Below are 27,706 nucleotides of genomic sequence, written 5' to 3' on the forward strand. Positions count from 1 at the left end.
AGAGAGAGAGAGAGAGAGGGAGAGGGAGGGAGAGAAGGAGGGAGAGAGAGAGAGAGAGAGAAGGTGCGGATGGAAGCACGGACAAGGGACGAGGAGCAGAGAAGGGGCACGGACACACAGAGGGCCTCTAGGAAGAGCGTCAGGAAAGACGGCGACCGCCTGCATCTTTAAAACCCAGAACCGGTGGCAGGTGACAAAGGAGGGGAAGGGAGGCCCTCCAAAGGGGGTCACATGAACAAACGCCAACGGCATGGAAACGGGGGAGGCCAGTTTATAGGCAGGTCCCTGTGGACACCCTGTAGGAGAAAGTGGAGGAGTGGTCAGGGAAAGAGGGCAGACCAGGGGAACAGCGCTCCCCATGGAGGTGCGCATCAGGAAGGGATCAACGGCAGACAGACGGACTGGAAACCAGGTGACCGCTGGGGAGTTAACTGAGAAGGGACCACTAGACAGCAAGCGCTGTGCTTTGGCTGTGGACTGCCCCCCAAAGGCTCATGTGTGGGCTTGTTCCCAGGGCAGTGACGTTCACGGAGGGGCCCTGGGAAGCAGCTGGATCGCCAGGGCTCTCACCTGTCAGGATCGATCCACTGAGAGCGGAATGTTCTACTGGGAGGTGGTGGAAACTGTCAGTGGTGGGGCAGCTCCCTGGGGCACGTCCTGGGAGGGTATCTCCTGTCCCCAGTCCTTTCTGTCTCTCTCTGTTCCCCGGCTGCCACGGATTGAGCAGCTTTCCTCGGCCACACCCACCCACCATGGAGTTCCTGCCTTGGAGCCAGCCAACCACGGACTGCAACCTCTAAACACAGGAGGCAAAATAGATCTTTCCTCAACCTGTTGCTTTTCTCAGGTATCGTGTCTCAGTGAGGAACAGCTGACTGACACAGCATGAACTACTTTTGTCCCCAAGAAGTTTGTCCGTGAACAGGAAAGGCATGGCTGACCATGGGTTTATGGTCACTGTTTTTCTTTAAATAAGGAGAGACATAAAAACTTAAGTGCTGATTTTTTAAATGTGTGGTGGAGGGGCTGGTGCAGCGCTTGCCTGGCACACATGAGGCCACACACGTGACGGAGGAGGCAGCAGCACAGGAAACGGAAGAACCCGAAGAGCCAGTTCTCTAAGGAAGTGGGGATATGGGCTCGAGTCCAGCCTTGGTCAGGGATAAGGAAGCTTAGGGATCAGAGGACAAGACATTAACGGCCCCACTTCCAGGCGATGAAATCACGAGTGAAAGTGAGGAGCAAAGTTACAAGGGAGGTGACCCCAAGAGAAAATGAGAAGTTCAGCATCACCACCCTGAAGCACCGAGGAAGTCACTGATGAATAATACCCTGGACATAGAGAGGGCAGACCCGGGGGGCGGGAGGGAAGGTACCCGGGAATGAGACTGATCCGTGGATGTTGTGTGCATGTATGTACAAATACGGCATGATGGACCCCACTGCTACGGATGATCACAGTGCACCCCAAAACAACACCCTGAAGCACCACTGAGCAGCATACTGTGGCACCAACCACACAAATGGGATAATTATCTTTGATTCCTCAGCAATCTGGGGGAGAGACAAAACAAAATGAAAAATTTCCCCCCTCTTGGAGTTTCAACAGGTGACAAAGTTAATTCCAGCAGATTGAACCGCTAGGCCAGGAAAGTAAAGGTGGTCCCCTCCAACCCTCTCCACCGTGGTGGGCTCCAAGGTTCACTGCTGGAAGCAGCAGACCCCAGGCCGGCTTTCCAATCTACACCTAGAACTGTCAAGTGGACCCTGAATTCCAAACCTCTGCCAAGTTCTTCCAACAATTCTCCAGTTAGCTCAGCTCCAAAGTCAGGGAGGAGCGGTGAGCAACCTGCAAACCCTAGAGTCGGAGTCTGCCACCTCCTGGTAAAACATGTGCTGATGAGGACGAGGGCCACAAGAGGTCACGGAAGTGCCCTGCCAGTGGGGACTGAGGAGGGAACACAGGGAGTCGGAGATCTCAAGAAGAGTGGTGCCGGGCACGATGACTACATGGGCACTGACGTCTTCCCCACTGAAGGCGAACTTGGGATGGAGAGGGAAAATGTCAGCCAGGTTCCAAACATCCTGATAGACGCACGGAACAGCCAGGATTGATGGAGATATTGCAACTGAGGGTGGAGGGACAGGTACCACCCAGACCATAAGGAAGACTTTGTCAAGAAGGTGATGAAATCGCATTTGGAACCCACAAACAGAGAAGTAGGCAAATGTCTTGCCCGACTCAGGCCCTTAAATGTTTTAGGGTCGGGCCTTTGATGAAGGAAGCTACAGGGTAAACAATAATCTCAGGGAGAAAGCTAGGTTTTACTTTATTTAACGCAGACTATAGAATGTTTTGAGAAGACAGTAAAAATATTCAGGATGTTGATCCAGAGAGAATAATGGAAAGGGGAGTTCAAAGGCTGGAAAGCAAGAACAAAGCCGTGAGTGTCCAGGAACAGGCTGTCAGGACCAGGCCGACCGGTGATTTCCAGTAAGTTGGATAAAATAGGAAACGATAAAAGAAAAGATTCATACATACCATAAACACTTTATATAACTTAAAACATAAAAGTACACACATGTGCCAATCTTTTGATGTAAGGCCAGGGCCTGCTCTCTGCACATGGTGCCGCTGTTTGGAGTTATGCATCTTCTGTCTTACATAAGCCACAGCCTTCATCTGTGATGCCCAGTTCTGCTTTCTTTAAAGCAGGAAGAGGACCTGATCAAACTGGTGAAATAATCTGAATGCAAAACTACCTAGACTCTTATAAGCCCCAACCACACACATTATTTTACCATTATCCTGCCTCTGCCCAGTTAATAACAAAGTTTTGTAGCTAACATCTATCAAGACTTTCCAAAGCATTTGGCTTTGTTTGCACAGAAACAAAGCTCAGCCTTTCTGTATTTCATCAGTTTATTCACTGTTCATTTAAGGTACACGACTGAAATAAGGACAGCCAGCTAACTAGGTTTGAGAACAAACTCAAGGCGATTGACCCTCGGGAAGAAGGCAGCTAGCTTCGTTGCTGGAGGCCAGAGTACAGGGGCAATCTCAGGAGAGGCCTTCTCTCTAAGCTCATCTGTGGCCACAGAGACCGTCCCTGTGGTCACAGGGAAAGCAGCACCGGTCAACCCTGTAAATGGGTTGAGAGATCAAGTGGAAGAGCTTTAAAGACACAGGTGACAGGACAGATTGCATTCTGCAGAGTGGACAAAGACAGCAGGGAGTGACGTGTGACTGGCTTCACATTTCCGAAGGAGCGCTGGATAGAGTGCTTTTTCTCCCGTGTGCTCTCTCCTGCCTTCTCCCTCCCTCCCTCCCTGATCTCCTGGGGCTTTTCCCGTTTTGGAAGAGAAGCTGGGAAGGGAAAGTGCAGTTAGAGCTCTCGGGAGGAATCTGAACCTCCAGAATTACGTCTGGGTCCCAGGCTCCCGCCATGTCGTCCTCCTTCAGCCTCCACCTGGGAATGTAGTCTGCCAGCCTCTACTACCTATGGCTCTCCTTCAGCTGAGCCTTTCTGACTGGTCATGGGACCAGTATTCACATTCATGCCATCATTTGTTCTCTTCCTCTTCTTCCCACTGTTTTTTCAGGGAGGTGAATAACTCTGTTTAAGGGAAGTTAACAACAAACTAACAAAAACAGCTGGGAGAGGTGGTGCATCCTGAAATCCCAGCGGCTCAGGAGGCTGAGGCAGGAGGATAGCGAGTTCAAAGCCAGCCTCAGCAATTCACCCAAGCAATTCACCGAGACCCTGTCTCTAAATAAAATACAAAAAAAGGCCTGGGGATGTTGCTCAGTGGGTAAATGCTAAATGCTCCTGGATTCAACCCTGCTGAAAAAAAAAAAAAAAAAAACTAACAAAACCATAACTATCTGGACATGGAGAGATGGTGCTGGTGCCTATGGCAGCTATCATAAGCTTAGGCCCACCCTACCCCAAGCACCACCTTCCTAAGCAACCTTCTTCTGTTCCCTCTAGGAGGTACTCCTTCCATCCTCCTAGGAGTTCAACTGCCACAGTCAATCAGCAATGGGTGTCCATAGACTTTGGGAATCATCTCCTTTATTTCTCACTGAGGTGACATGATCAACATAAACCCAATCCACACATAAATGAGCAAGACCAGAGGGGTTAAGAATGATGCCTGAGGTCACACAGAATCTAGGTAAGTGGGCCTCCAAGGCTGGGCTCCAAACCACTATACACTGCTCTTCTCAAAATGCCGCAGCTCAAGTGGAACCATTGATAATATACAAGCGTTTTCTTATCAATACACACAATATCAGTGATTCTCATTGAAATCACCTTCACCCACACATCATAGGAAACATGACTTTAGGGCATTTATCCACTTGTTCTAATGGATGCTCAGCCCAGGCACTCTCTCTGGCCCAGCCAACCTTTGGAATGGGCTAAAGAAGGAATTCCTCTGCCCATCAGGACAGCCCTTCCCACCCAACACTTCCACAGTCCCTCCTTGGACAAACACTAACTGTCTGTGACAAGGCCAGGGGTCAGGGAGCGAGACCATGCAATGGAACAGGAGTGGCGGGTAGGTCCCAGGTCACCTGCTGGGAGGTCAAGTGGTCCAGCTCACCTTCTTGGTGCACTTCTTGACCGTGTTGATCAGCTCCTGCATCACCAGGTCCACGCTCTTCAGGGAAGGCCCTTTCAGCTTTACGATCTGCTTTTTGACTATCGCTTCAAATGCCATGTCCGGAGTAAACAGCCCCGTCCTGGATATAGGAAAGAAAGGACTGTGTTAAGATATAAACCATGGAGTGGCACCCAATACTCTGAAAAATGTTTAAATTGTCACTTAAAGTAAGCACATAGTTAGATCAGGTTCAAAAGTTATGTAGCAATCTGTTCTATCCACAATACCACTACAATAACACCTTTAATGGTGCTACACCACAATAAGTGCCAATCTACGGGAGGTTAACTTGACCTACAAATGATGCTCAAGGGCTGGGGATGTAGCTCAGTGGGACAGCACTTGCCCAGCGTGTGCAAGGTCTTATATTCCATGTCCAGGACCTCCCTCCCTCGCCCACCATTCCCACACAAATGCCCAATATATTTTCTTGACTTATGATGTAAGTTTTAACTAACATTTAACTGTCACTTCACTACTTCAAACCAATAAAAGGAAATGCAGGGGGCCCTTCATATTGTTGGGCTACACCTCTGTGGATTCAGCCATTACTAACTGAAAATATTCAGAGAAAAACTGTATCTCTACTGAGCATGTACAGACTTATTTCTTGTCACTGTCTGAAAAATACAGTCTAAAAATACAACTATTTACATAGCATTTAGATAGGATTGGGTATTGTAAGTCATCTAAATCTAAAGTACAGGGAGGATGTGCTGTGTTACCTTGCATTCAGGTTGCTTTTATTTAACTTTCACTTGTTAAATTATGTTTGGCCTTTGTACATGAACTCCAGAAATGTGTTTCAAAATATTATCATAGTTCTTTGAAGAAAGTGCTGTGGACAGAACATGTGTCCCCTAGAAATTCTCCCCAGTGTGACGGTGTCAGGAGGTGGAGCTTTGGGGAGGCAGTAGGCCATTAAGGGTGGAGCCCTAGTGGACAGGATCATGCCCTATAGAGGCGTTGTGGAGCCGGCCAGCTCTGTCTGCCAGGGAGGACACAGGAAAGTCAGCAGCCTGCAAACCAGAGGAAGGCCCTCCCCAGAGCCCCCTGTGCTGGAACCCTGAGCTTGGCCTTCCACCCTACAGAACAGTGAGACATCATGTCGCTGGTTTTAGTCACTCATCTACGATATCAGCCTGAAAAGACTAAAGAAAGTAACTTAGAACATTCTCACTCTACACAGGGGAAATCTGGGCCCAATTCACCCCGTCCACCCTGGCCCTCTGCTCTCCCATCCACCTTCCTCCGACCAATCACGTGTAAAGTCCTCGCCCCACAAAACCTGCCGCACCTTCCCACCTCTACCCTGGGCTCAGCCTGCCTCCTTCCCGGGAGCCCTTCCTGCCCTCCAGCCTCAGCAAGGCCATTCCCTCTCCTTCTTCCCACTGCCCACTGCAGCTTTACCATCCCACACGCACTCACAAGCACATGCCTGCCTCGCACACACACTCACAAGAACATGCCCACCTCGCACACACGCACAGACACACATTCACCTCACCTGAACACACACACAGACAAGCACACATCCCGCTCTCACAAGCACACAAGCATATGTCCGCACACAGCACCCTTGGCTGGCTGACAAGCGTCCTAGGAACAGGCAGGGTTCCACTCCTAAGTAACCACCGTCATTCCCTTTCCCAGTCTCGTTCTACAACTCGATTAAAAGGAACCAGTGTCTCCTCTGTGGGAGTGATGTGCTCAGGAGCACCTGGGGCCTCCCTCCCTGAAACCCAGGCTGTGGAGAGCAGGGTCTTGCCCTTCTTTGTGTCTTCCACTGTGCAGAAAGTAGCTTGGTTTTGTTTTGTTTTCATTGGGGGAAAAAACTCACTGTGGCACTGTAGGAAATTAGCAATGAGCCCAAACTAAGGGGTCCCATTTCTTCCTCCCGCCTCTGCACCCGCCTCTGTCCGGAGGATGAGGAGGCTACTTCTCTAGGCAACATTCCCTTTCTTTGGTAGTTTGAACTGAACACAGGAAAACACCAGAAACTTGCCTGATCCCATGTATGTTTTTGATCGCATAGCTGATTTCCCTTCGCAGTTCTTTCTCATTGAACTCCATCTGCAGATGCGAAATGAGCCACGGTTATGACACTTAATGCCTTTGAATAATAATGTTGTTGAATATTGCAGAATAAAAATAACTTGACTGAGTTACTAATAAACGGATACTCATGTCTCTCCTAAGCTAAACCCAGATGGTCAAAACATCTGTTTATATGAAGTTCAAGGCAACGCAGGACCCTAGGGATTTCTGGGAGTTAGAGTGCAGCAGGTTTTAACTTTATTGTATTTAAGAGGTGCTGGGCGTAAAGGATGACTTCTAGACATTAAGCTGGCCACTCGGTGATTCTTTTTTTGCCTATCAATGAACCTGCATAAGTGAGAGTGTCACCTGCCAGGCGGCAGCACGCCTTCCTGAGGTTACCGATGGCCCTCTTTTCTCCCTGGCCACTTCAAACCACCTGCGTTCAGGGCTCTTTATAAAAGGAAATCAATAATATTTCGCCAAGCCAATACAGGATAGAATGCTGTGTAAACGTTTCCCAGAAGCCCTGGGTACCACAAATCTATTTGGAAGAAGGATCAAAGTGTCACAGAGCCGAGTCCTGGGAGGCGATCCCGCGAACGCAGGTTCACCTGACTCGGCCGCTCCAGTCCCACTTCCTGCCCATTCCTCCCTCGTGCTTTATGCCCTAGAACCTTGACTTGCCTCGGTCTCTACCAACCCTGTGGCCACACAGTTCGGAGCCTTTGTCCTTCTCCCCTCTGCCACCTCCTCCTGCTCCTCTGGCTGCCCGTCCTGCAGGCTCAGCTCAGCAGCCTGGCTGCCTAGAGGACTTGGGCTGGGATCCACATCTGGGGGCTGTCTCCAGAGCACCCTGAAGCTCATCACTCATCGCACTTTAATAAAACGACCCACTTACCCGTCTGCTGCCCACAGCAAGAGGAGCAAGTAGCAGTCCCCGGAACGACTTAGCTGCCTTTGTTTCACACTCAGCGAGTGCACAACAGAGCCCCATTCACACCTCCAGACGATCACTGCTTTGCCTCATTCTCCTCATCTGATGGGCACCACCGCTCAGCTCGAAGCCAAAACCGTGGGAGTCCCATCTAGTCTTTCTTCCATCCCCCATATCAATCCAAGCCCTGCTGACCTCACCTCTCAAATCCCAAAAGGCACCTCTCTTTCTCTCTCTCTCTCTCTCTCTCTCTCTCTCTCTTGCCAGGACATTTAGTGGGACACCACAGAAATTGAAGTTTTAGGGTCTCTCCTGAGCACAAGATCCCTCTCAAGACCCTAGGCCTCACTGAGTGTTTACATTGATGTTTTACTTTCTTCTTGAGAGCTCTGAGGTGGTAGACAGTGGACGTGCCTTGGGTCTGACCTCACTCTTCTCCTTACCTTACCCTTCTCTTGATCTTTATGGGCCACCAGGCCCCGTGTTTTCTAGCATTTAGCCAAAGTGGTCACACTGCTGCTTAAAACCCTCCACTGTTAAGTGTGAACACCTCACCCCGACCTCGGAAGCCTGTGAGAACTGAGCAGGTCCTTCCCGTCTGGATCCCCGGGCGCCTCTGCCTTCTCAGCTCTGCACCAGCCCGTGGCTCTTCACCTGCCCTGGGGCCTTGCCCACGAGGTGCACCCTCCTTGAAGACCTTCTCCGTGCGCTTCTGGCTGGGGCTTGAATGTCCCTCGCTCACAGAGAACTTGCCTGACATGCCATTAAAAGTGGCTGTCACTTCCCATTGCCAAAGCACCACTTTTTTATGTTCATATTTGTTCATTTTCTGTGCTTCTTTATTAGACCAATTAAAATCTTCATCAGTGGCCCCTAGAACTCTGAGTCATAGAAGGGCCTGGGAAATATTTAATTGGACAACATCTCAACTAGTTTTTGTTGAAATGACTTGGAATGTTGTGAAATTTCCACTAAGTAAAAATCAGAAAAGAAAATTTCTCTCCTGAATGTCATTACCCGAGTACAGAGGTTTTTGTTCAAAGGACCATCACTGACCCAAACCATTCAGGTAGCGTCAGGGCAAGAGGTTGGTAAAACAGAACACGGAAATGAAGCAGGGGGAGATGTCACTGAGTACGAACCTTCACTATCTCAAAAGGAAAGCGCTCGTGGAAAATGCGATTGATTTTAGCACCGCCGGAGAGCTCCAGGGTGTCCACTTGGTCCCCTGACCCTTCGATTCTCTTCTCAAAGTCCACTGCGAATTGCTGAACCATCCTAGAATTGAGACGGTCGAGTTAGAGGTGGCTGGCTTGCCAGGCGGGTCTCCACTCTGCCTCGCCTCGCCTTGCTATCCTTTCCTGGGGTTCCTAGTGGCACCTACTGGTGGAGTTGACACTGCGCTTTGTTCAGCTTTCAGAACATAAGAAACACACATTGTTAAGATTTATTTCAGACAGTTACTAGAGTAAATACCTTAAATATCTTTGTCTTTAATTGCATTCTGTTCACTTGGCGGCAATCATGAAATGGTGTTTAAAGAATACCTGACATAAAAATTCAAGTGTCACAATAAAACTTGTAAAATAGTCAAATGGAGCTCAGCTCCTGTGACCTCACCCTTGTCCACAGTCCCAGATGCTCCAGGTGAACCTCCTCGCACTTGGGGGCTACTCTTGGTTCCTCCATTCTCTCCTCATGCTATAAATTTGCCCCAGGTGATCTTGAGGGTGGCCAGAGCTTTAAGGGTCATCAAGAACTAGTTTTTCCGACCTTCGGTGCTAGCCCCTGCTTCCTGGGAGTTGTTGGCCATATACCCAGCTGCCTGCTGGACAGTGATTTTCTCTGAACTCAATGCACCTAAAACTGAATCACTGACATCTCCTACTCCCAACCTGCTCATTCTCCTGCTCTCCCGACTTTCCCCTCATGGTGGCAGGGACCCCAGGTCACCTGTGCTCCTGCCTGGCATTTCCAGGTAGCCACCAACTGTTGATTCTCCTCCTCCTTTTGTCCCACAGACAAGAGACTCTTCCTCTCCACCCGGGATGCTGCCTGGGTTCAGCCCTCAACAACTCTTCCTGGGGTTCCTGACACCCAGGGTTCTTCATGGTCTGACCCTGGTGGCCCCTGAGCCCACCTCTAAGCACTCCTCCATGCTCACCCTCTCAGCTCACCTGGGGAGGACACTGTCAGTGCCCCGCCCCTCCTTACCCACCACCATTCCTTAGGGCCGCCCAGATCAGGCCCCTCCTCTGCCTCCAGCCCAGCGCGCAGTGGCCCACACGGCCGCTGCCTGTCCACCTATCAATCTCTCCCCCAAGGACAAGGGCCATGCATTTTAGCCATCTCCCCTAATTTGGCACATGATACATATTCACTAAATATTTGTTGAATGAAGGGATAAATTCTCTTAAGGTAGCTGATTAAAACAAAGAAGAAAGAGAACACAACTCTTCCACTGAGGACTACTAATTTTGACATAGGAACTACTTAAAAAATCTAATGGTAAAAATTCAAAATCTACGAGGAAAAAAAAATCCAAACCATCTAAAATATTGTGGGCCAATTAAATAATCACAAATTCTTAGGCCTGAAAAACTAGAGTGTGACTGGCCTCAGCTCTGTTTCGTGTGTGTGCTGTTACTTTTAAACACCTAGAAAGGCAATAACGGGACACATACTTTCAAACACTGGAGAAGATTAGAAAATCCAAGTTTGGCTGCTCTTTCCCCACCTGGACCCCTGACTGATCCTAGACCAAGTTGTCCTGAAGGTCACATATTCTCTAGCCTCCTCCTTCCCAGGACAAGTCCTCTCCTACTTCAGGGTCTCGAGTGTTATTTTCTCTCTGACTCATGCCTTTCCTCACGTGTAACTCCTTCTCATCTGGGCTCCTACCATTTCACACTTCCCAGAAACACGGCATTTATCAGCTCTGTGTCTAAACAATTAATAGCTTCTGTGTCTGTACCCCTGCTCCACCCTGACCCTTCCTGGGAGCAACAGAGGGATTCATCATTGACTCCCTGGGGGGCAACACAGAGCCAGGCCCTGAGGACAGCACACACGGAGATTAGAGGAGGGAGGGGGAAAGGAGAGGAAGGCAGGAGGGAGGGAAGAAATAGGATGGAGAAGAGAGGACTCCGAGGGGAGCTGAATCAGCCTTCGCAAGTGACAGTTCAGTGGGAAATCCTGTCATCTGAGCCCCACGAAGTCAGAGGCGAGAACCCACCTCCTTCCCCTGTGTCTTTAACAGTTTTCACAAGTGCTTAACCACACCCAAGAATATAAAGAAAGAGTAACAGGGAAGAGCTATATAGCTTGTCAACTTTTAAATGAGGAAATGTGATGCATTTAAGATGACATTTTAATCATTTACATAGTTGGAAACCACCCCACAAAGAAAGGAATTCTAATACCAAATTAAGGGTGCTTTGATTGAGAGACTGCAATGGTGATGAAGGTGCCACAGAGGTGACCAACAACTGTCTTGGAGGTGGACCTGGGCAAGTTGTGCACAGGGTTAGGGAACAAGACGAGGCCTGAAGCAGTCAGTGTGAGGGAGATGTGTGAGACCTGGCGGCCGCTGAGTCCCAGCAACTGATAATCCTGCCCCAAGGCCGCTGGTGTGAGTCTACCAGCCCCAGGGTAGGATGGAGAAGAAGATGTTTGGCAATTCTCACATTTGTATTTTTACAGTGCTACATTAAAATCATTACCAGAAAGGAAAATAAATTAAAACATGGCCTTATTGTCTGTATGTTATTATTTTTTTTTAACTAAATTCCAGGTTCTTGTTCCATTGAAAAAATGCGCATAGATAAATCACATGAAATAAGGGAAATAAAAAGATCATATGGACAAGGGACATCAATGCCAATGGTTGTAAAAGTCAGACGATGTTTTCATGTATTTACTCACTTCTAAGACTAAGGACAAACAGTAGCCTCCTGCGTTATCACTCCTGGCTTTACTCACTGAAGTCAATTTTGGAAAGACAATTATTGAACACGAGGAAGAGCAGTTGGTTAAATTCATAATAACAGGATCCAATTAAAAATTACTTCCAGAAGACATAAAAACTCAAGAGTCACTGTGTATCACTGAGCCTCGTCCACTTTGTTGCTTCTGTTAAGCTTAAACAACAACATGACAAATAGGCGGCAGCCAAGGACAAGGACACGAGCTCCAGGTGAGCAAGGGGGGGAGGAAGCCACCTACTGCAGCAGGGCCTTGGTCTTCCGGGTAGGGTCTTCGGGCTTGAAGTTCCTGAAGGCTTCTACTTCGTGCTCGATGGACAGCAGCTGCCCCTGCAGTTTGTTCCTGAAGTTTGGCAGGGTGTCTCGAATGTGGTTCGTAAGTTGCTAAAGAGAACAAAACAAAATCACACGTGTGTCTACAGTAGATTAAAGATGAACTCATGAGACAAGAACCAGCCTCCACTGTGTTCCTGGTCATTCACAACCTTAGAAATGACCCGGACATCAGAGGCCATGAGGTAGATAGTCTCCACTGCCCTGGAGACGCCCAGACTCCTCCGCTGACAGTCACTCTTTTGGTTAACACACAATGTCACGAGTGGGCTGCCCAGGAGCGCTGCAGTGTGGACGACCCATCAGATCATTCCTATAGGAAGGAACCTGACCTGAGACCGGGGTGGAAATGAAGGAAGCCAAGAGCTGCAGGTGCTGCTCCGCGTTTCTAAGGCCAAATGGACCAGTGCGAGGGGAGCTCAGGTGGCCAGGGCTGCCACCGGCACCTGCCAGCCCCTTGCTTTCTTGGCCCTCTGCAGGCAGTGCTTCCTGGCCCCTCTACCTCTAGACCCCAGGTCAGGCCTGGCTGGACACCAGCTGGTGCCTTCAAGAGACTGAATAGAAAACTGCATGACTAAGTGAGAGAAAGCTCTCTCTGCTATTGACCACTCCACCTGACCTGGCCGGGGGCATTTCCTCTGAGGTCAGCTGCCACCTCAAGCTCAATACAGTGAAAACAACTCAGACAATCTCTTCGAGAAGAACAAAGTTGGGAAAGGGTGGGGTAGTGCACACCTGTAAGTCCCAGTGACTCAGGAGGCCGAGGCAGAATTGCAAGCTTGAGGCCACCCTGGCAACTCAATGGGATCCTCAGCAATTTAGAGACACCCTGTCTCAAAATAAAAAGGGCTAGGGATGCAGCTCACGGTAGAGCACCCCTGCATTCAATCTCCAACATGGGAGGAAAAAAAAGGTTGTTCAGTTCTCTGCGTTATGTTCTTTCTGCAATGTAGCGACAGAAAATTCTGAAAACGATGATGATCATCTTGATCTGCTTAAGTAATAAACTTAGAATTGAGAGAAAGAGAGGAACTTCACAGAAATGCAGCAAAAATAATTTAAAAGGAAAGTAAACATCCCCAGATTGATGGAAGAAACGATCTTAACTCATCATAAAGATGATTTATGTGCGTCCAAGTTAAACGAATACATGCAGCCAGTAAGTCCGCAGTTAATTAACTGTCACTATTCTCTATCATTCCTCTGCCACAGTGGGGATAGTTTCTGCTGTGGGTATGAATCAGGAAAAAACAGAACAGAGGACTGGATCTCCAGGAGCAGTGTCCAAAGAGACAAGGACCCAAATCTAAGAGGAGCAGCCACCATGAAAAACCAGCAACCGCCAAATGGGCCTGTGAGCTGGAAATAGTGAACACACTTGGTTTCCACTCTTTGCTCCTCAGACTTCTCAACAGTAAAGCGACACTGTGGCCATCACCTGGGTTCCGCTAACTCTTCTCCTAGCCATTCTGGATGCACCTTCTCCGTCTCCTTTAACAATTCATGCTCCTCGCCAGACTGGGAATTTTGAATTTCTCAGATCTGGTCTGAGGCCTCTTCTCGTTCCACCCAGGGCTTCGGCAAACACACAAACACCCGCTGCTGCTACAATGTTGACTCCAGACAGGACTCCTGCATGACTTCTCCTCCTGGGTGTGTCAATGACACCTCAGCCTCAACTTGTCCCAAACAAGTACCTCATCTTCCCCTTGCTGGGCTCCCTATAGTGCTGTCTGCAGATCAGCATAGAAGCGAGGAATGTCCTTGACTCTATACCTGTCACCCAATAGAGCTCATCTGTCACCAAGTTCTCAATTTTCCTAAACATTCCTCAAATCTCCTGTGTCACTTCCCACTGGCCCTACGTGAGACTGAGCTACTGTAACTTTTATTATTTTTAGCCACCTGTCCTTCCTGGTTTTACTCCTAACTGGCCTGCTCTTGGTCTTCTTATTGCAATACCATATTCTTTTTAACCGTCAGACCTGAGCCTGTCAATACCCTCCCTTGGATCTCCTAAATAGCTCCCTACTGCTCCTTGGTGGAGAGCCCAGTCTTTACTTTGGCCTAAGAACCTCCCAGGACCCTGCCACCGTCCACGTCTCCACGTGCTCCTTCTCTCCCCCTAGTCTGGTGGTGTTTCCTTCCATTCCTCACAATCATCACAGTTTTGTACAGATTGTCTATGGAAATGGTGCCTCAGAATCAGAAGGACTGGCACACGTAGAATTAGCAAGAAAGTTGTTCTAGTTTCAAAAACCTTTGAAACCGATTATACAGAAGGGATGTTCAGGGTAAAATGCGTTCAACTTTCAATCAACACAATCCAATTGTGTCAAAAGTGGGGGAATCTCCTGCATAACATAATGGTCAATCATCTCCTATTTTTCAAATATGCAAAACCTAATTTATTTCCAACTCTTTCCAATGGTATTAGTGATTTTCCTATAGGATTTTTTCAGGTTATTTGTCATTTTCTTAGGCCAATATAGGGTTGAAAGTGGTGGTCTGACACAAGTTTTACCACTGCTGACCACATGGTGAGAATGTCACGGTTCCTCCATGGCAAACCAGTACTCCTCCTCAAGGGTATTCATATTTTAAAAGTGATACAACCAAGTGCTGCCTCTGAGATTCCAAATTCTCTTTTAGCCTAATTAAGAATATGAACGTCACCAAAGTCACTTAAAATACAAGTATACCTCTCCTTCCTATTTTCTAAAACCTCCGCTGTCTTATCTCAATGGTTCAGATATAATGACCTTAACTGTGACCACCTCTACTCACCCCTTCAAGGATCTGATATCAGAGCGTCCATAACCACCAGACCAGGCTCACAGATGGAGGGGGAAAGCTTAACTAATGGGGATGTCTGTGAGGAAAACTGCTCTCCATCAAAGTCACTGTCATCAAAACTCAGGAAGGGTGACCCAGGGACCAGGGCATGTGGTCATGATGCTTGACCACAACAGGGGAAGCAACGTATGTACCAGGGAACGTGTGCTGAGGCGTTGTGACAAAAGAGTGTGCCGTGTGTGGCGGGGCAGGGAGACAGAGGGCCCAATCCGATTCTATTTATTGGGGGAAAATGGGTTATCTGGGAAAGCGTTTTAGATTAGTGGCAATCAATGGTGACTTCATCAGGATTTGTTGTTTTGAAAATTTTAAATAAAGGAACAAATCAATCCTAAACAAAACCAGAAAAAAACAAATTTTAGCAGAAAGTCTAACCTAACCATTACAGCTGGTATTCCACAGACAGATCCCAAGTGATCCTCGTTTCAGAGCTACACAAGTTTAAATGCTGAGGAGAACTACCTGTGGTAAGAGAATGCATGCTCAAATGCACACGGGCTTCACCTCCTAAAGAGACACTTGTCTGTGCTGTGAGCTCGGCCCCCTTGACTGCCCCCTCAGCTAAGGCCAACTCAGCTCCCGGCACAGTACCAGCATAGCTGAGCACTCACAGTCATTGTTTAAACCCCTTTCATTCAAGCTGGACGTCTTGCTTCAGAAAAGAGAAATTCAAAAATAAGATATTTAAATCCCAATGGCCTACACATTTTGTAACTGTTCTTGTTGCTTTAAAGAATTTCTTTACCTGATTCAGGACCTTCTGAAGGTGTGGGGTCCCCATACGGTCAGCAATGTGTCTGTAGGCCGGATGTGAAAGAAAAAATTTCCTCTCTGCCAACATGGCTGCTTTAATGTCCTTCTTTCCATCTATGTCCTTCTGGCTCCTGTTGACCACCCCCACGTAACCTGAAACAAAACACACCACCACACAGCCCCATGGGGCTTGGCACTCTCCTGTAACTGTTCTAGGGAGATTTCAGGGCTCTCCAACAGACTGAGTGAGGTAGGCAAATGGGTCTGGGGGCCTGAAGACTGGGCCCCTTTACAAAACTCCATTGAGACAATGATATTTTAACAAAGACCACAGACTTGCCTAGGGATAACTTTTGACATCGACAGAATAATACCCCTCACATTTAAAAGTCATGCATTTTAAGAGAGAATGACTCTTTGCAGTTGTGCCGTATTGCAGGATCGTAAATATCACACTTACAACAGAATGGTATCTATATTTGTGTAATCTATGGTGAATATTTACACCCTCCTTCAAACCTCTTCTTTTTCCTGTTTTTCTTATCACTGTTATTTTAAGGAATAGTTCTCATTTTGGATCATTTTTAACACCTCATATGGGAATACAGTGCCATTCCATAAAGAGTGTAGCTGATAATAAATCCAAGCCTGAGGACAGGGAGATCATTAAGCCCGTGCCTCCCCATGCCTTGCAGTTGTCTCTGACATAGTACCAAGAAGGCCCTCTGCAGACCCAGGACGTACCCCTGCGAAGAGGCAGCAGCTTGTTCTCCAGCACGTCCCTGGCATCCGTCCCTTCATCCATGAGATCCAGTTTGGTGATGACGCCGATGGTTCTCAGGCCTGCATCATAAACCAACCCGTTAGGACACCATCTGAAGGGGACTAACGAACTTAGAGGCCACGCGTCTCCCGGCTAACTGTGCAGCTCACACTCTTGTCCTTTTCCTGTTCCTCTCTCTGACTGTGCCTCGATCCACTGTCACCCCAGTCTGGCCGATTTCTACACGAGGAGGAGGGTTTGGAAACCACCCATCTGTATTCATTAGATGACTTTCCATTGGAGAGAGAAAAACAGATGCGCCACAAAAATACTCTAAACAGTCACACATCACCTACCCGGGGGGCTGTTTCCTGAGAAATACACCCTCAGTGGGTCTCATCACCATGCAAACACCAGAGAGTGGGTCTACTTAAACCTGAATCGTGTAGGTGACTCTGAGTGTGATCTCTGATGCTATCAGGTGAGATGTAGGAGAATGTGAGATACAGCAGGCACCAGTGGAAGACAGCAGACTGAATCACAGCCAACCTTTATGGGTGTGATATACTCTAAAAACAGTATGGTAAATAAACTAGTAACGCATTTATTGTCAAGTATTATGTATGCACATAATTACGCTGCTTCACTTTCTGACCACAGCAGTACAGATTTGTTTACACCGACATCACAACAACACAGAAGCACACACGGCCAACCACGTCATGATAGCTGTGATGTCACCAGGCAATATGAATCTCCAACTCCATTACAACCTTATGGGGCCACCGAGATGTATGCAGTCTGTCACTGACCAAAGTTGTCACGCTGCACATGATCATATATGAATTTATTTTTGAACCACACATGAATGGAAACCATACATTTTAACTTTCTGCCCAAGTATCCAACCTGATATGGATTTTTAAAAAATTATTACCTTATTAATAAACAAATAGGCTCTGCACGAACCAATGACAAAAGTGTGCTGCAAACCAGGGTCACCACTGACCCGGTCCTGGGCACTTGAAGTCAAAGAAATAAAAACTGAAAAGGCTAAGAATAGAGTACAGAACAGTGCCATCACCAAAAACACACTAACGAGTCTCGCAGCACTATTTCTTAGAAGAGGAAATCTGATTTAATGGAAAGAAGACTGAACTAGGAACGGGCTAGGAACGGGAGAAACCTCTGCACACGGCTCTTGGGGGTCAGGTATTGAAAGAAGGTAATTAATTGAGTCTCTACATACTAACTGGCAAGATCTGCTCTTCCCAGTCCAGTTCCCTAGTCTGACTTCCGGAAAGGGTGGCTGGCAGACTATCACCTGACCCACCCTAGTAAGAGGTGGGAGAACTGGGCATGGGGAGACTAACCACCCCAAGAGAAAAACCCAACTGCTGACATCAAGAGGAACCCGAACTAAACAGCCCAATGAATCACCCTGTCATGAAGGAAACCACTTAGTAAGTCAGGCTCACCCACACAGTGCTTTGGGTAATATTCCACCTATAACTACGTATGGACATTATGAAGTAGAACCTAGAGACACAAAGGTAATGCAAAAGAGAGAAGACATTTTTGTCATTTTTATTAATATCTTCAGAGAGGAAAGAGAAGTAATTGCTTTCATGGAACAAGAAGAAAAGGCCATAAAAAGAAAGGTGCATGAAAGAAGTCCCAGAGATTAGAAATGCAAGAGCAGAAATGAAAGTGCTAGTAGAAGGGTTAGAAGATGAAAACAAAAGAAAAAGAAGTAAATAATAGAAAAACATCCTTAAAAGCTAGAGAGATGATCATGAAGCTCCAATATCTGAGTAACTGGCATGGCAGGAAAAAAAGACCAAATCGGAAAAGCGAGAGGGAGGGAGAGATCCTGTTTAGAAATATGCTATAAGTCAAGGATAAGAATCTGTAAACTGAGTGAGCTCACCGGGCCTCAGATACAATACAAACACTAGGAACAGATGAAAGATGCTAAAGAGCTCCCTGACAAATTTTAAAAGGTCACATTAAAAGGATTGAGAATCACTGTGCTGCCCCAGTCCTCCCAGCAGCAAGCCAGAAATGCTAAATCAATCGATCAATGTTTTCAGAACTCCAAGAGGAAAAAATAATTTCCAACTTAGAATTCTAAATTATCAATAGATGTGACAGTAGAAAAAGAGACTTTCAGATTTGCAAACTCCCAAAAGGTCTTACCCCCCTTTCTCATTTTCTCAGGTAGAGATTAAACAATGTGTCCACAAACAAAGGAGTAAATCATCAAGAGGAAGACATGATGTCCGGAAGCAGGACCAAACTGAGAAAAGAAGGCAATGTTCAGGATGGTGCAGACCCCAGGACGAAGCCCAGAGGGTAAGGAGAGGACACAGAGCCTGGGGCAGGCTTCTTACACACACACACACACACACACACACACACGCACGCAGGATAGCACACGCACATGATGCCTAATAAATGGAGAGACTCAGACTGCTTCAGGTGAGGCTGGAAAAGCTAGATACATAGAGACTCGACAGACAAGAAGACACAATTACCTAACCCAAGACAGTACCATGCAAGAAAGGGGGACTAATCATAATTCACCCCCTGGCTCAGCTGTGATTTACATTTTCAGAATTTAAAAAAAAATCATTCTCTAAATATGATTATGTCATCTTATCAAAATGGGGGATGATAAATGCCCATGTGCATGCGCGCGCGCGCGTTTGTGTGTGTGTGTGCGTGTGTGTGTGTAGGTACAGGAGAGGGAAGCAGGACAGCCAATTCCCCTCCACATCAGGAAGTCAAATAAAACAAAGAAAATCAAGAAAGAGTGACACATTACATGGAGATATATATATATATATATAAGAGAGAGAGAGAGAGAGAGAGAGAGAGAAAGCTCGAGCCATAGACCCCAAAAGAAAGAGCTAAAAGGGTTGAAAGTAGCTGGTTCTGGAATCAGTCATCAGAAGCAGGAGGGATGGGCAAGGGCCTGACGGTTTTTACTGAAAGGCTTTGGGATGGACCTTTTAAAGGCTATATGTGTTTATAGCTCTAATACAAATAAAAGCTGACTGTGAATGTGTTTTCCTTACCACTCCCTCACTCCTGAGAAGGCATCTGAGTCCACGCTTAGTGGGGCACCAGAAATGGGGAGAGGACTATGTTCTTTTCACATTTCCTTGCACAAACAGGCAGCTTATAATGACCAATGACTCCCTGCTGGCACACTCTGCTTTAATGGATCTCAGAAAGTCACTGTCAGAAGAGATCTCAAAGGCTTTAAGAGCGCCCTGGAAACCAAAAGACCTGGACAAAACAGTACATCACAGAGCCCTGACTGTGTGCCAGCCTCATTAAGGACCCAAAACGAAAACCATATGAGGTAGGTACTTTTATTTTCTCAGTTATACAGATTAAGAAAAGTGAGTGTTGGAAAGGAAAAATACACTTTCCTAAGGGGAAACAGCCTGTCCAGCCTGAGCTGGCGTCCAGCCAGGGACACTCCATCTTCAATCCTGTATTCTCCAGCCCCGCCCCGCTCATAGATCCTACAGGTGATTATCTGGGCTGTGTGGCAGCTAGCCCTATCATCTAGGCCTGTCTGTCCACAGAACCGAAAGTTGGGCTGGACTTCTCTTTCCAGTCCAGAATTTGGGAAGGGGAACAACGTCCAGATTCAAAGGTGGTTATGAACCCCATTAAGTAAGGAAGAATTAAACACGATTCTTGTCTCCCTACTAAAGGGAAAATAAAAGCAATCAATGAAAAGCTGGATAAAATTGTGATAAAGTGGTTTGTTTTTCTCTTCAGTGAAGAATGACCATGATGATGAGTACCAGTGACTCCTGATGAAGACCTCAGTAAGACACACAAGCCACTTCCAACAGCTGACACCACACCGCAGAGGTCAAGCGCAGACTGAGCCCCACTGCAAGCACCCCAGTAGGAAACGGCCTCCACAGGGTGTCACGCTTGCTGTCCTGGGAGAACGACTAACCACCTTCTGTTTAGTTCTCTGAAGAATGCCCTTCTGAAGGACAAATCACATGCTCACTCTAACTCATTTGGAGAATAACAACCCTTGGACTTCAACTTGAATAGCAGGACTCTAGTCTGGCGTGGAAGGAGCTTGGATGTCACCACTCCATCCCAACCACATGTAAAGAGACAAACTGAAAACCCACAACTCTTTGTAGGTCAGCAGACATATGAGCTCATAGGGTAAACTGCTACCAAAACCTGATACGGAGAAGCAAGTGAAGAGAGAGGATCACAATCTACCAGAGCAGAAGTCCATGACCAGAAATTTCCGTGTCAATGCTGAAGAAGAAAAACGTAAGTAGGAATTGCTAGGGGTAACCTGTCCGACAAAAAGGCAATCTTCTGAGATTCAAGGAAGCTCCTAATTATCACCTCAGGACAGCAAACCACTGTAGTAGATGGTGGTCTCAGTGGTTCGGCTTCCTCCTGATGAGGGCGCTAATGCCTCGGTGTTGGGGTAGGAAAATCTAAATCACACTTGCTGAGAAAACAGCCAAAGACTCAGTGTGAACAACCGTCAGAGTTGAACCCAGGTTTCTTAGGGAGTCCGCACATTGTTCTGAGTTTTGCTTCCAGAAGCTCAAGCAGGTTCTCGGTGAATACTAGAGAAAAGAACCCCCTCATGTTTCTGGCACTGAGAACAGCAACCAGTGTGAAACATGTCAAAGCATCCTTTCCTCGGAATATGGTCTGCACTTGGAGAAACTATTTAACCAGGCCCTGATCTACGAGGGTCCCTTCAAGGCTAAACATATCTGAGGGAAGGAGGATATTCACCTTTTAGTCTCCTCTAGACTTCCACAGCAAGGAGGAGAAATGCCCAACTCCAGCCCATTCTAGCCACTCTGTCCTGTCTGAAGGGGACAGAGTGAGGTGGAGACCAAGAAGCACGTAGGAGGTCCATGCTCACTAAATATGTGACCTAATCATGGGATCATAGAATGCTTCCTCTCACTCCACACATTACCACACATTACTGAAGGCCCATTTTCCATAGTTCCTTACATACAGTACATCATATATTGACAAAAAAATTTACAAGGTATATTAAAAGGCAATAAATAAATAAAAATATGGAAGAAACCCAGATCTCACTGGGGTGTTGAAATTATCAGACTGGGAATTTAGAACAACTGTGATTAATATCCTAAGAGCTATAATGATTATATATACATAACACACACACACACACACACCCTCCAAGAATAGACAGGCAATCAAAACAGGGAGGCACAAATGCTAAGAAAAAAATCAGAAGTACTAAACATCAAAACCACTGTAACAGAAATAAAGAATGCCTCTGACAGATTCATTAGGAGACTGAACACAGCTGAGGAAAGAATAACTGAGCTTCAGGCTATCTCAACAGAAACTTCCAAAAATGGTAAAACAAAGGAAAATTTGAATTAAAAAAAAAATCAGGGCTGGGGACATAGCTCAGTTGGTAGGGAGCTTGTCTATCGCATGCCCAAGGCCCTGAATTCAATCCCCAGCACCACCCAAAAAAAAAAAAAAAAAAAAAAAAGCAGAATACAGAATACAACAGAGCTTTAGGACATCTATTTAGGTACAATGCATAACAGGAATACCAAAAGAAGAAGAAAGGGAGAAAGGAACAGATAACGAGGCAGTAATGACTGAGATTTAGCCCAAAATGAATGTCTGAACCAAACCACAGACCCAGGAAGCTTAGAAGACACTTAGTCGTATAAGTACACCAAAAACCTACACCTAGACGTATTCTGTTCAAATATAAAAAGGAGAAAATTCTTGAAAAGGGCCAGAGGGGGATTAAAAAAATAAAAACACCAAACTATAGATTTTTAAAGATAAGAAATACATCCAATTTCTCCTCAAAAACCATGCATGCAAGATAACAGTGGAGTGATATATTCAAAGTGCTGAGAGAGACAGAGAGGACACCAATCTAAGAATTATTTCAAGCACCCCTTGAAAGTTACGAAAAATAAAGACTTTCTCAGACTAACAAGAACTGAGGGAAGGTGTTGCCAATAAACTGCTATTCAAGAAATGTTTAAAGAAATTCTTTGGAGAGGGAAAATGATATAAGTCAGAAACTTGCATTTACATGAAGAAAGGAATAGCACTGGGGAAAGAAGGTGAAAACATTTTATCTTGTTTTATTATTATTATTATTATTATTATTATTATTATTATTATTATTATTATTTGGTACCAGCTATTGATCCCAGGGGCACATAACCACTGAGATGCGTCCCCAGCCCTTTTTTGTGTTTTATTTAGAGACAGGATCTGGCTGAGTTGCTGAAGGCCTCACTAAGTTGCTGAGGCTGGCTTTGAACTTGGCAATCTTCCTGCCTCAGCCTCCCAAGTTGCATGTGTATTGCCACCATGCCTGGCCTTGTTTATTCTTAATGACCTAACAGATAACAGTTTGTGCAAAATAATAGCAACAATATATTTGATTAGTATTCTTATTCAAATGCTTGTATAGTGACACGAATACAATGAAACAAGAGATAGAGAAGAATTAGGATTGTCACGTTATTGTAAGGTACTCACATTACTCATAAAGCAGTACAGCTGTATATTTGAAAGTGGATGTGAATTAGTAATAAGAGTACATTGCAAACTCTAAAGCAAGCACTTAAAAGGTTTAAAAAAAAGAGTACAATTCATACATTAAAAGAATACCGAAAATCAGATCATAAAATGCTGAACTGGAGGCAAAAATGTCAGAAAAAAGAGTGGAAGGCAAAAATAGAAGAAAGAGGGCTGGGGCTGGGGCTCCGTGGTGGAGCACTTGCCTAGCACAGGTGAGGCACTGGGCTCAATCCTCAGCACCACATAAAATAAATATCTATCAACAACTAACCAAATATTTAAAAATGAACAAAGAACAAAGAAGAAATAGAAAACAATAAAAATGATATATATTAACCTAATTATAATAGTAATCACTTTGAAAGTCAATGGTCAATGCAACCATTAAAAGACAGAGATGGTCAGAGTGGATTATAAAAAGACCCATAAAAAATGATCCAATAATATGCTACCTACAAAGATTCTACTTGAAATGTAAGAACACACATAGATTTAAATAATAGACATGTATCATGCTAGCATTAATTTAAAAAAATTGGAGTAGATCTAATTTCACACATGTATAAAAGTTCTGCTCAGCAAAAAAGAATATTAAGAGGGACTGGGGTGGTGGCTCAGTGGTAGAGCACTTGCCTCACATGTATGAGGCACTGGGTTCGATTCTCAGCACCACATATGAATAAAATAAAGGTCAACAACAACAACAACAACAAGATATTCATTAGTTAAAAAAAACAATATTAAGAAAGACAAGCAGAGAAATAAAAACATATTTCTCACACATGCACATCTGATAAAGGACTGTTATCCAAAATATAGCAAGAACTCTTAAAACTCAACAATAGGAAAACAACTCAATTAAAAAAAAACTGGAAAAACACCTGAACAGATACCCCGGTAATGGAGATAAGCAGATAGCAATGAGCATATGGAAAGATGTTCACTATCACGTATCATTAGGAAACAGCCACACAGTGAAGCACCCTACCTACCTACCAGACTGACCGAAATCCACAAAAGTGACCCCACCAAACATTGGCAAATGCAGGACAGGAGCCCTCTTCCGACAGTGTGGGAATGGAAAATGGCAACGATGCAAGATGGCTTGGTGGTTCCCAACAAAACTAAACATGTCATTATCACATGATCTGGCAATTGTGATCCTTTGTATTTACCTAAGTGAGTTGAAAATGTTGGTCTGTTTACAGCAGATAAATGTGGAAGCAATCAAGACGTTCATCATAGGTGAATGGATGAACTATGGTACATGGAGACAGTGGGCTATTATTCTAAGAAGAAATGAGCTATCAAACCACAAAAAGACATGGAGCAAACTTATATTACTAAGTGAAAGAAGTCATTCTAAAAAAAAAAGTCTACCTACTATTTGGTTTCAATGGTACATCATTCTAGAAAACTCCAACCAGGGCAACCGTAAGATCAGTATCCACCAGGGGTGAGAAGGGGGGGATGCACAGGCAGAATACAGAGAATTTTTAAGGCAATAAAACTATCCTATACAACACTACAAGGGTGGATATGTCATGACACCCTTGCTCAAATCCACTGAATGTGTAACACCAAGAGGGGATCCTAACGTAAGCCGTGGACTTTGGGTGATGGTGACGTCAGTGCGAGTTCAACTGGAACAGACGTACCGAGAGCGGGATGGGAGTGTGTGGACACTCTCTGTACCTTTTGTTTAATTTTGTGGTGTACCTAGAACTGCAAGTTTGTTAATTTAGAATTAAATAACAGCACCTGTAAAGTATACAGCATAAAACGGCTCAGTAAGTGAAGGCTGTTATCTCACCAGTCCCGATAACGTCCCCTGACTCCAAGGCCAGCCAAGCCCATGCCTCTCATTTTCCATGGGACCTCTATCCCCGCCTCCCCACCTTCACCATGCCACCCCTCCCGCTTCACGTATCCTGACCCTCTTTTCTTTTCTTGGTTGACTTCTATCCATCCTTAGTAATTCTTCAGGCCCTCCTACAGGTACTTGACCAGGGCCCTTTCTCTGCACCCCCAAAGCTCCATACGTACACTGAAACCCTAGTTCTTACCCAACACCAGGAATTTGCTTATACGTCTATCTTGCCCACTAGGCATGACGTCTTAGGGACAGGAGCTACATATAATCTACTTATTCTAACCCATTCATGTAGGTGCCAAACACAGTGGGAATTCAATAAATGTTTATTTATTAAGTGAATAAATTAATGGAAAATATAAGCTTATGTATTTTTCTTAGGCTCTCACAAGACTTTGGAATGCAAATTCCAGAGGAGATACATGATCTCGCTCTTCCATGATACCTAGGTCTTCTGTCAGCACACAGTGATTTTCTCATAAGAACACTGCCATTTCTTCCATTTATATGTGCAACTAAATTATAAGTAGTCTGTTTTTTCATCTAATTAAGAAGTGAGACAAATCCAAGCCACGAACCACATGAGCAGTTGCCAGAAAAGTAATCTGGAACACTGTGTACACTAAAACAACAGCAATGAAAAAAAATCAATGTAGACTTAATGTGAAAATATATACAGTGAAATTAAAAACAGACTGGGGAAATTAGCTGTCCTTCAGCTAATGCGTTTTTTGTTGTTGTTGTTTCGGGTTCTGGTGAGATGGGGGATTTGAAATAAATGTTGTTCTTTCAGCTTGGCAAAGATTATGGAATATTTTATTTCTAAAAGCAATCAGTGATGAGTACAAAGAGTCATCTTTTTTTCCTATAGGTTTTCCATGAATATTGCTAACTTGTTACCTCCACCTATTCTGAGTAACACAGTTTTCATCCTGAAAATCATCAGGTAGCATACTTTCCTGTTACTAAGTAAAATATTAAGTAAATAATAGAAAAAAGGAAAAGTGACTGTCACTAATATTTGTGAAAGGGAGAGGGAGGAAGAAAAGAGAAAGAAAGGAGGAGGAGGTAAGAAAATAAAGAATTACTTCAAAAATAAGAAAAATCTAGGCACAGAGTGATTCTTCATTAAAAAAAAAAAATTGAACTCCAAATTAGACTGAATTATGAAGACACAAAAGGAAGAAGTCCACAGCTTGCTGCCTGAGCCGGTTTCCCTCTCCTTTGGCACATGGCTAAATCGTGTTCCGGGTCTCGTTGACAACTGAGTTGGTCTCACTAACATGGTGTCTGTGGTTGAGTGACAGCAAGTGGAATTGAGCACAAGGGACACGTGTCGCTCCCCGGGGTTGGTCTAAGCGACTTCCCACGTCTGCCCCTGCATACTCTGGCCTTCCACTTGCTGGATCAACCCATAGTAAGTCCCTCAGGGGATGGGGAAGAAGCCCGGTCCTCTGAATGACATCACGGAGAAGCAGCACGGGACACGGGACATCCTCCTAGGACTACTGTTTGCACCACTGTGTGTCGGAGTCCACTTATTACCACATTAACAGACAGTGGTGGTTTGAGAGCCTGGGCTGCCGGAGCGAGAACCTGGCATAGGAAGGTGAATTGGCAGGGAAACAGATACTGTGAGTTGGAAAGAGGATTCATGTAACACAGTAGTTGCTCATTTTGTAAACCTGATGTATATGAAAATTTTTAAGGTAAACTAAGTACCTGCTAAAAGGAGAATCTGTTAAGAGCCACAATTTTAATTTGTTATAATTGCTCCTTGCTGCTTAAAGCAAAGTAGTTCAAAAAGATGAGTTCATACAAAAAACTTACTATTTTAGAAGAGATTTGAATCTATTAAGTTTGAAATAGCCAACCATTTCTATGACTCAAACTATAGAAAGACTTGAAAAGGCTCTAAGCAACCAAAGTCCACTGATAATTTTCCCCCAGTGGCAAAGGGTTCAGTAATTTCTGCTTTAGGCAATAAGAGAATAACATAATTTGGACATAAATTTCTTCCATACGCTACTAAAAAAACCGGATGTAAAATATGGAATAATTATTTTCTGACATTAAACACCAGGTCACACAGGACTGTGAAAAGTGAAAGAAGAGAAATGAATGAAGTAAGCCATATAATTACCCACTTTCTGTTTGGAGACAAATTTCAGAACTACAGTGTAAGGAGGAAAATTCCAAGGAGATAACACCAGTCATGCTGAATTGAGGAGAAAAAGATTAGAGTTGAGCCGGGTGCAGTGGTGCATGCTTGTTATCCCAGCAGCTTGGGAGGTTGAGGCAGGAGGATTTTGAGTTCAAAGCCAGCCTCAGCAACTTAGCAAGCCCCTAAGCAACTCAGTGAGACCTTGGCTCAAAAGAAAATATTAAAAAGGTCTGGGGATGTTGCTCAGTGGTTAGGTGTCCCTGGGTTCAATCTCCAGTACAAAAAAAAAAAAAAAGATTAGAGTTGAAGGAAACCAAGGCACTAGATTTTTCAGAATAATGTACCAGATAAAGGGGTGCCAAGAAAGAGCCCCAGAAATTTTCATAGTGGTCCTGTGAGTCTTTGAATACATACTCACATAAGATAAAACTCCACACAAGTAGACAAAAGACAACTTCAAGGTTTCTTTAAGCCAAATAATTGCCAGAGCTCAGACAGTAATGGGAATCATTTAAGTTCCCACCAACTAGAATGGAGAGATGTCACTGAACATGGAATAATTAGTAGAGACATCAGGAGAGTCAAATCTGAACAAACCCTACTGCAAACACACCCTTAAAAAAAAAAAGGAAAAGAAAAAAAAGTGCATAAAAAAAATCAAACTGACCTTCAAATAATGTTACTAGGTGCAAAGACAAAAGTCGACACATTTTCAAAGAAT

The 27,706-nt window shown here is 45.2% G+C and overlaps 1 protein-coding gene across 1 annotated transcript in view; it reads right to left on the reverse strand.

Moving 5' to 3' along the window:
• Positions 1-27,706, reverse strand: part of Dnm3 (dynamin 3) — a 431,287-nt gene that overhangs the window by 274,535 nt on the left and 129,046 nt on the right. Inside the window, exons 7-12 of the mRNA XM_048810033.1 lie at positions 16,315-16,413; positions 15,563-15,723; positions 11,870-12,012; positions 8,788-8,923; positions 6,677-6,744; positions 4,612-4,750 (exon numbers count right to left, since the gene is read on the reverse strand). Of these exons, the coding sequence (XP_048665990.1) occupies positions 4,612-4,750; positions 6,677-6,744; positions 8,788-8,923; positions 11,870-12,012; positions 15,563-15,723; positions 16,315-16,413 (746 nt within the window). The remainder of the gene's footprint in view (positions 1-4,611; positions 4,751-6,676; positions 6,745-8,787; positions 8,924-11,869; positions 12,013-15,562; positions 15,724-16,314; positions 16,414-27,706) is intronic.

The sequence above is a fragment of the Marmota marmota genome, unplaced genomic scaffold, assembly GCF_001458135.2.
Source record: "Marmota marmota marmota unplaced genomic scaffold, marMar, whole genome shotgun sequence".
NCBI lineage: Eukaryota > Metazoa > Chordata > Mammalia > Rodentia > Sciuridae > Marmota > Marmota marmota.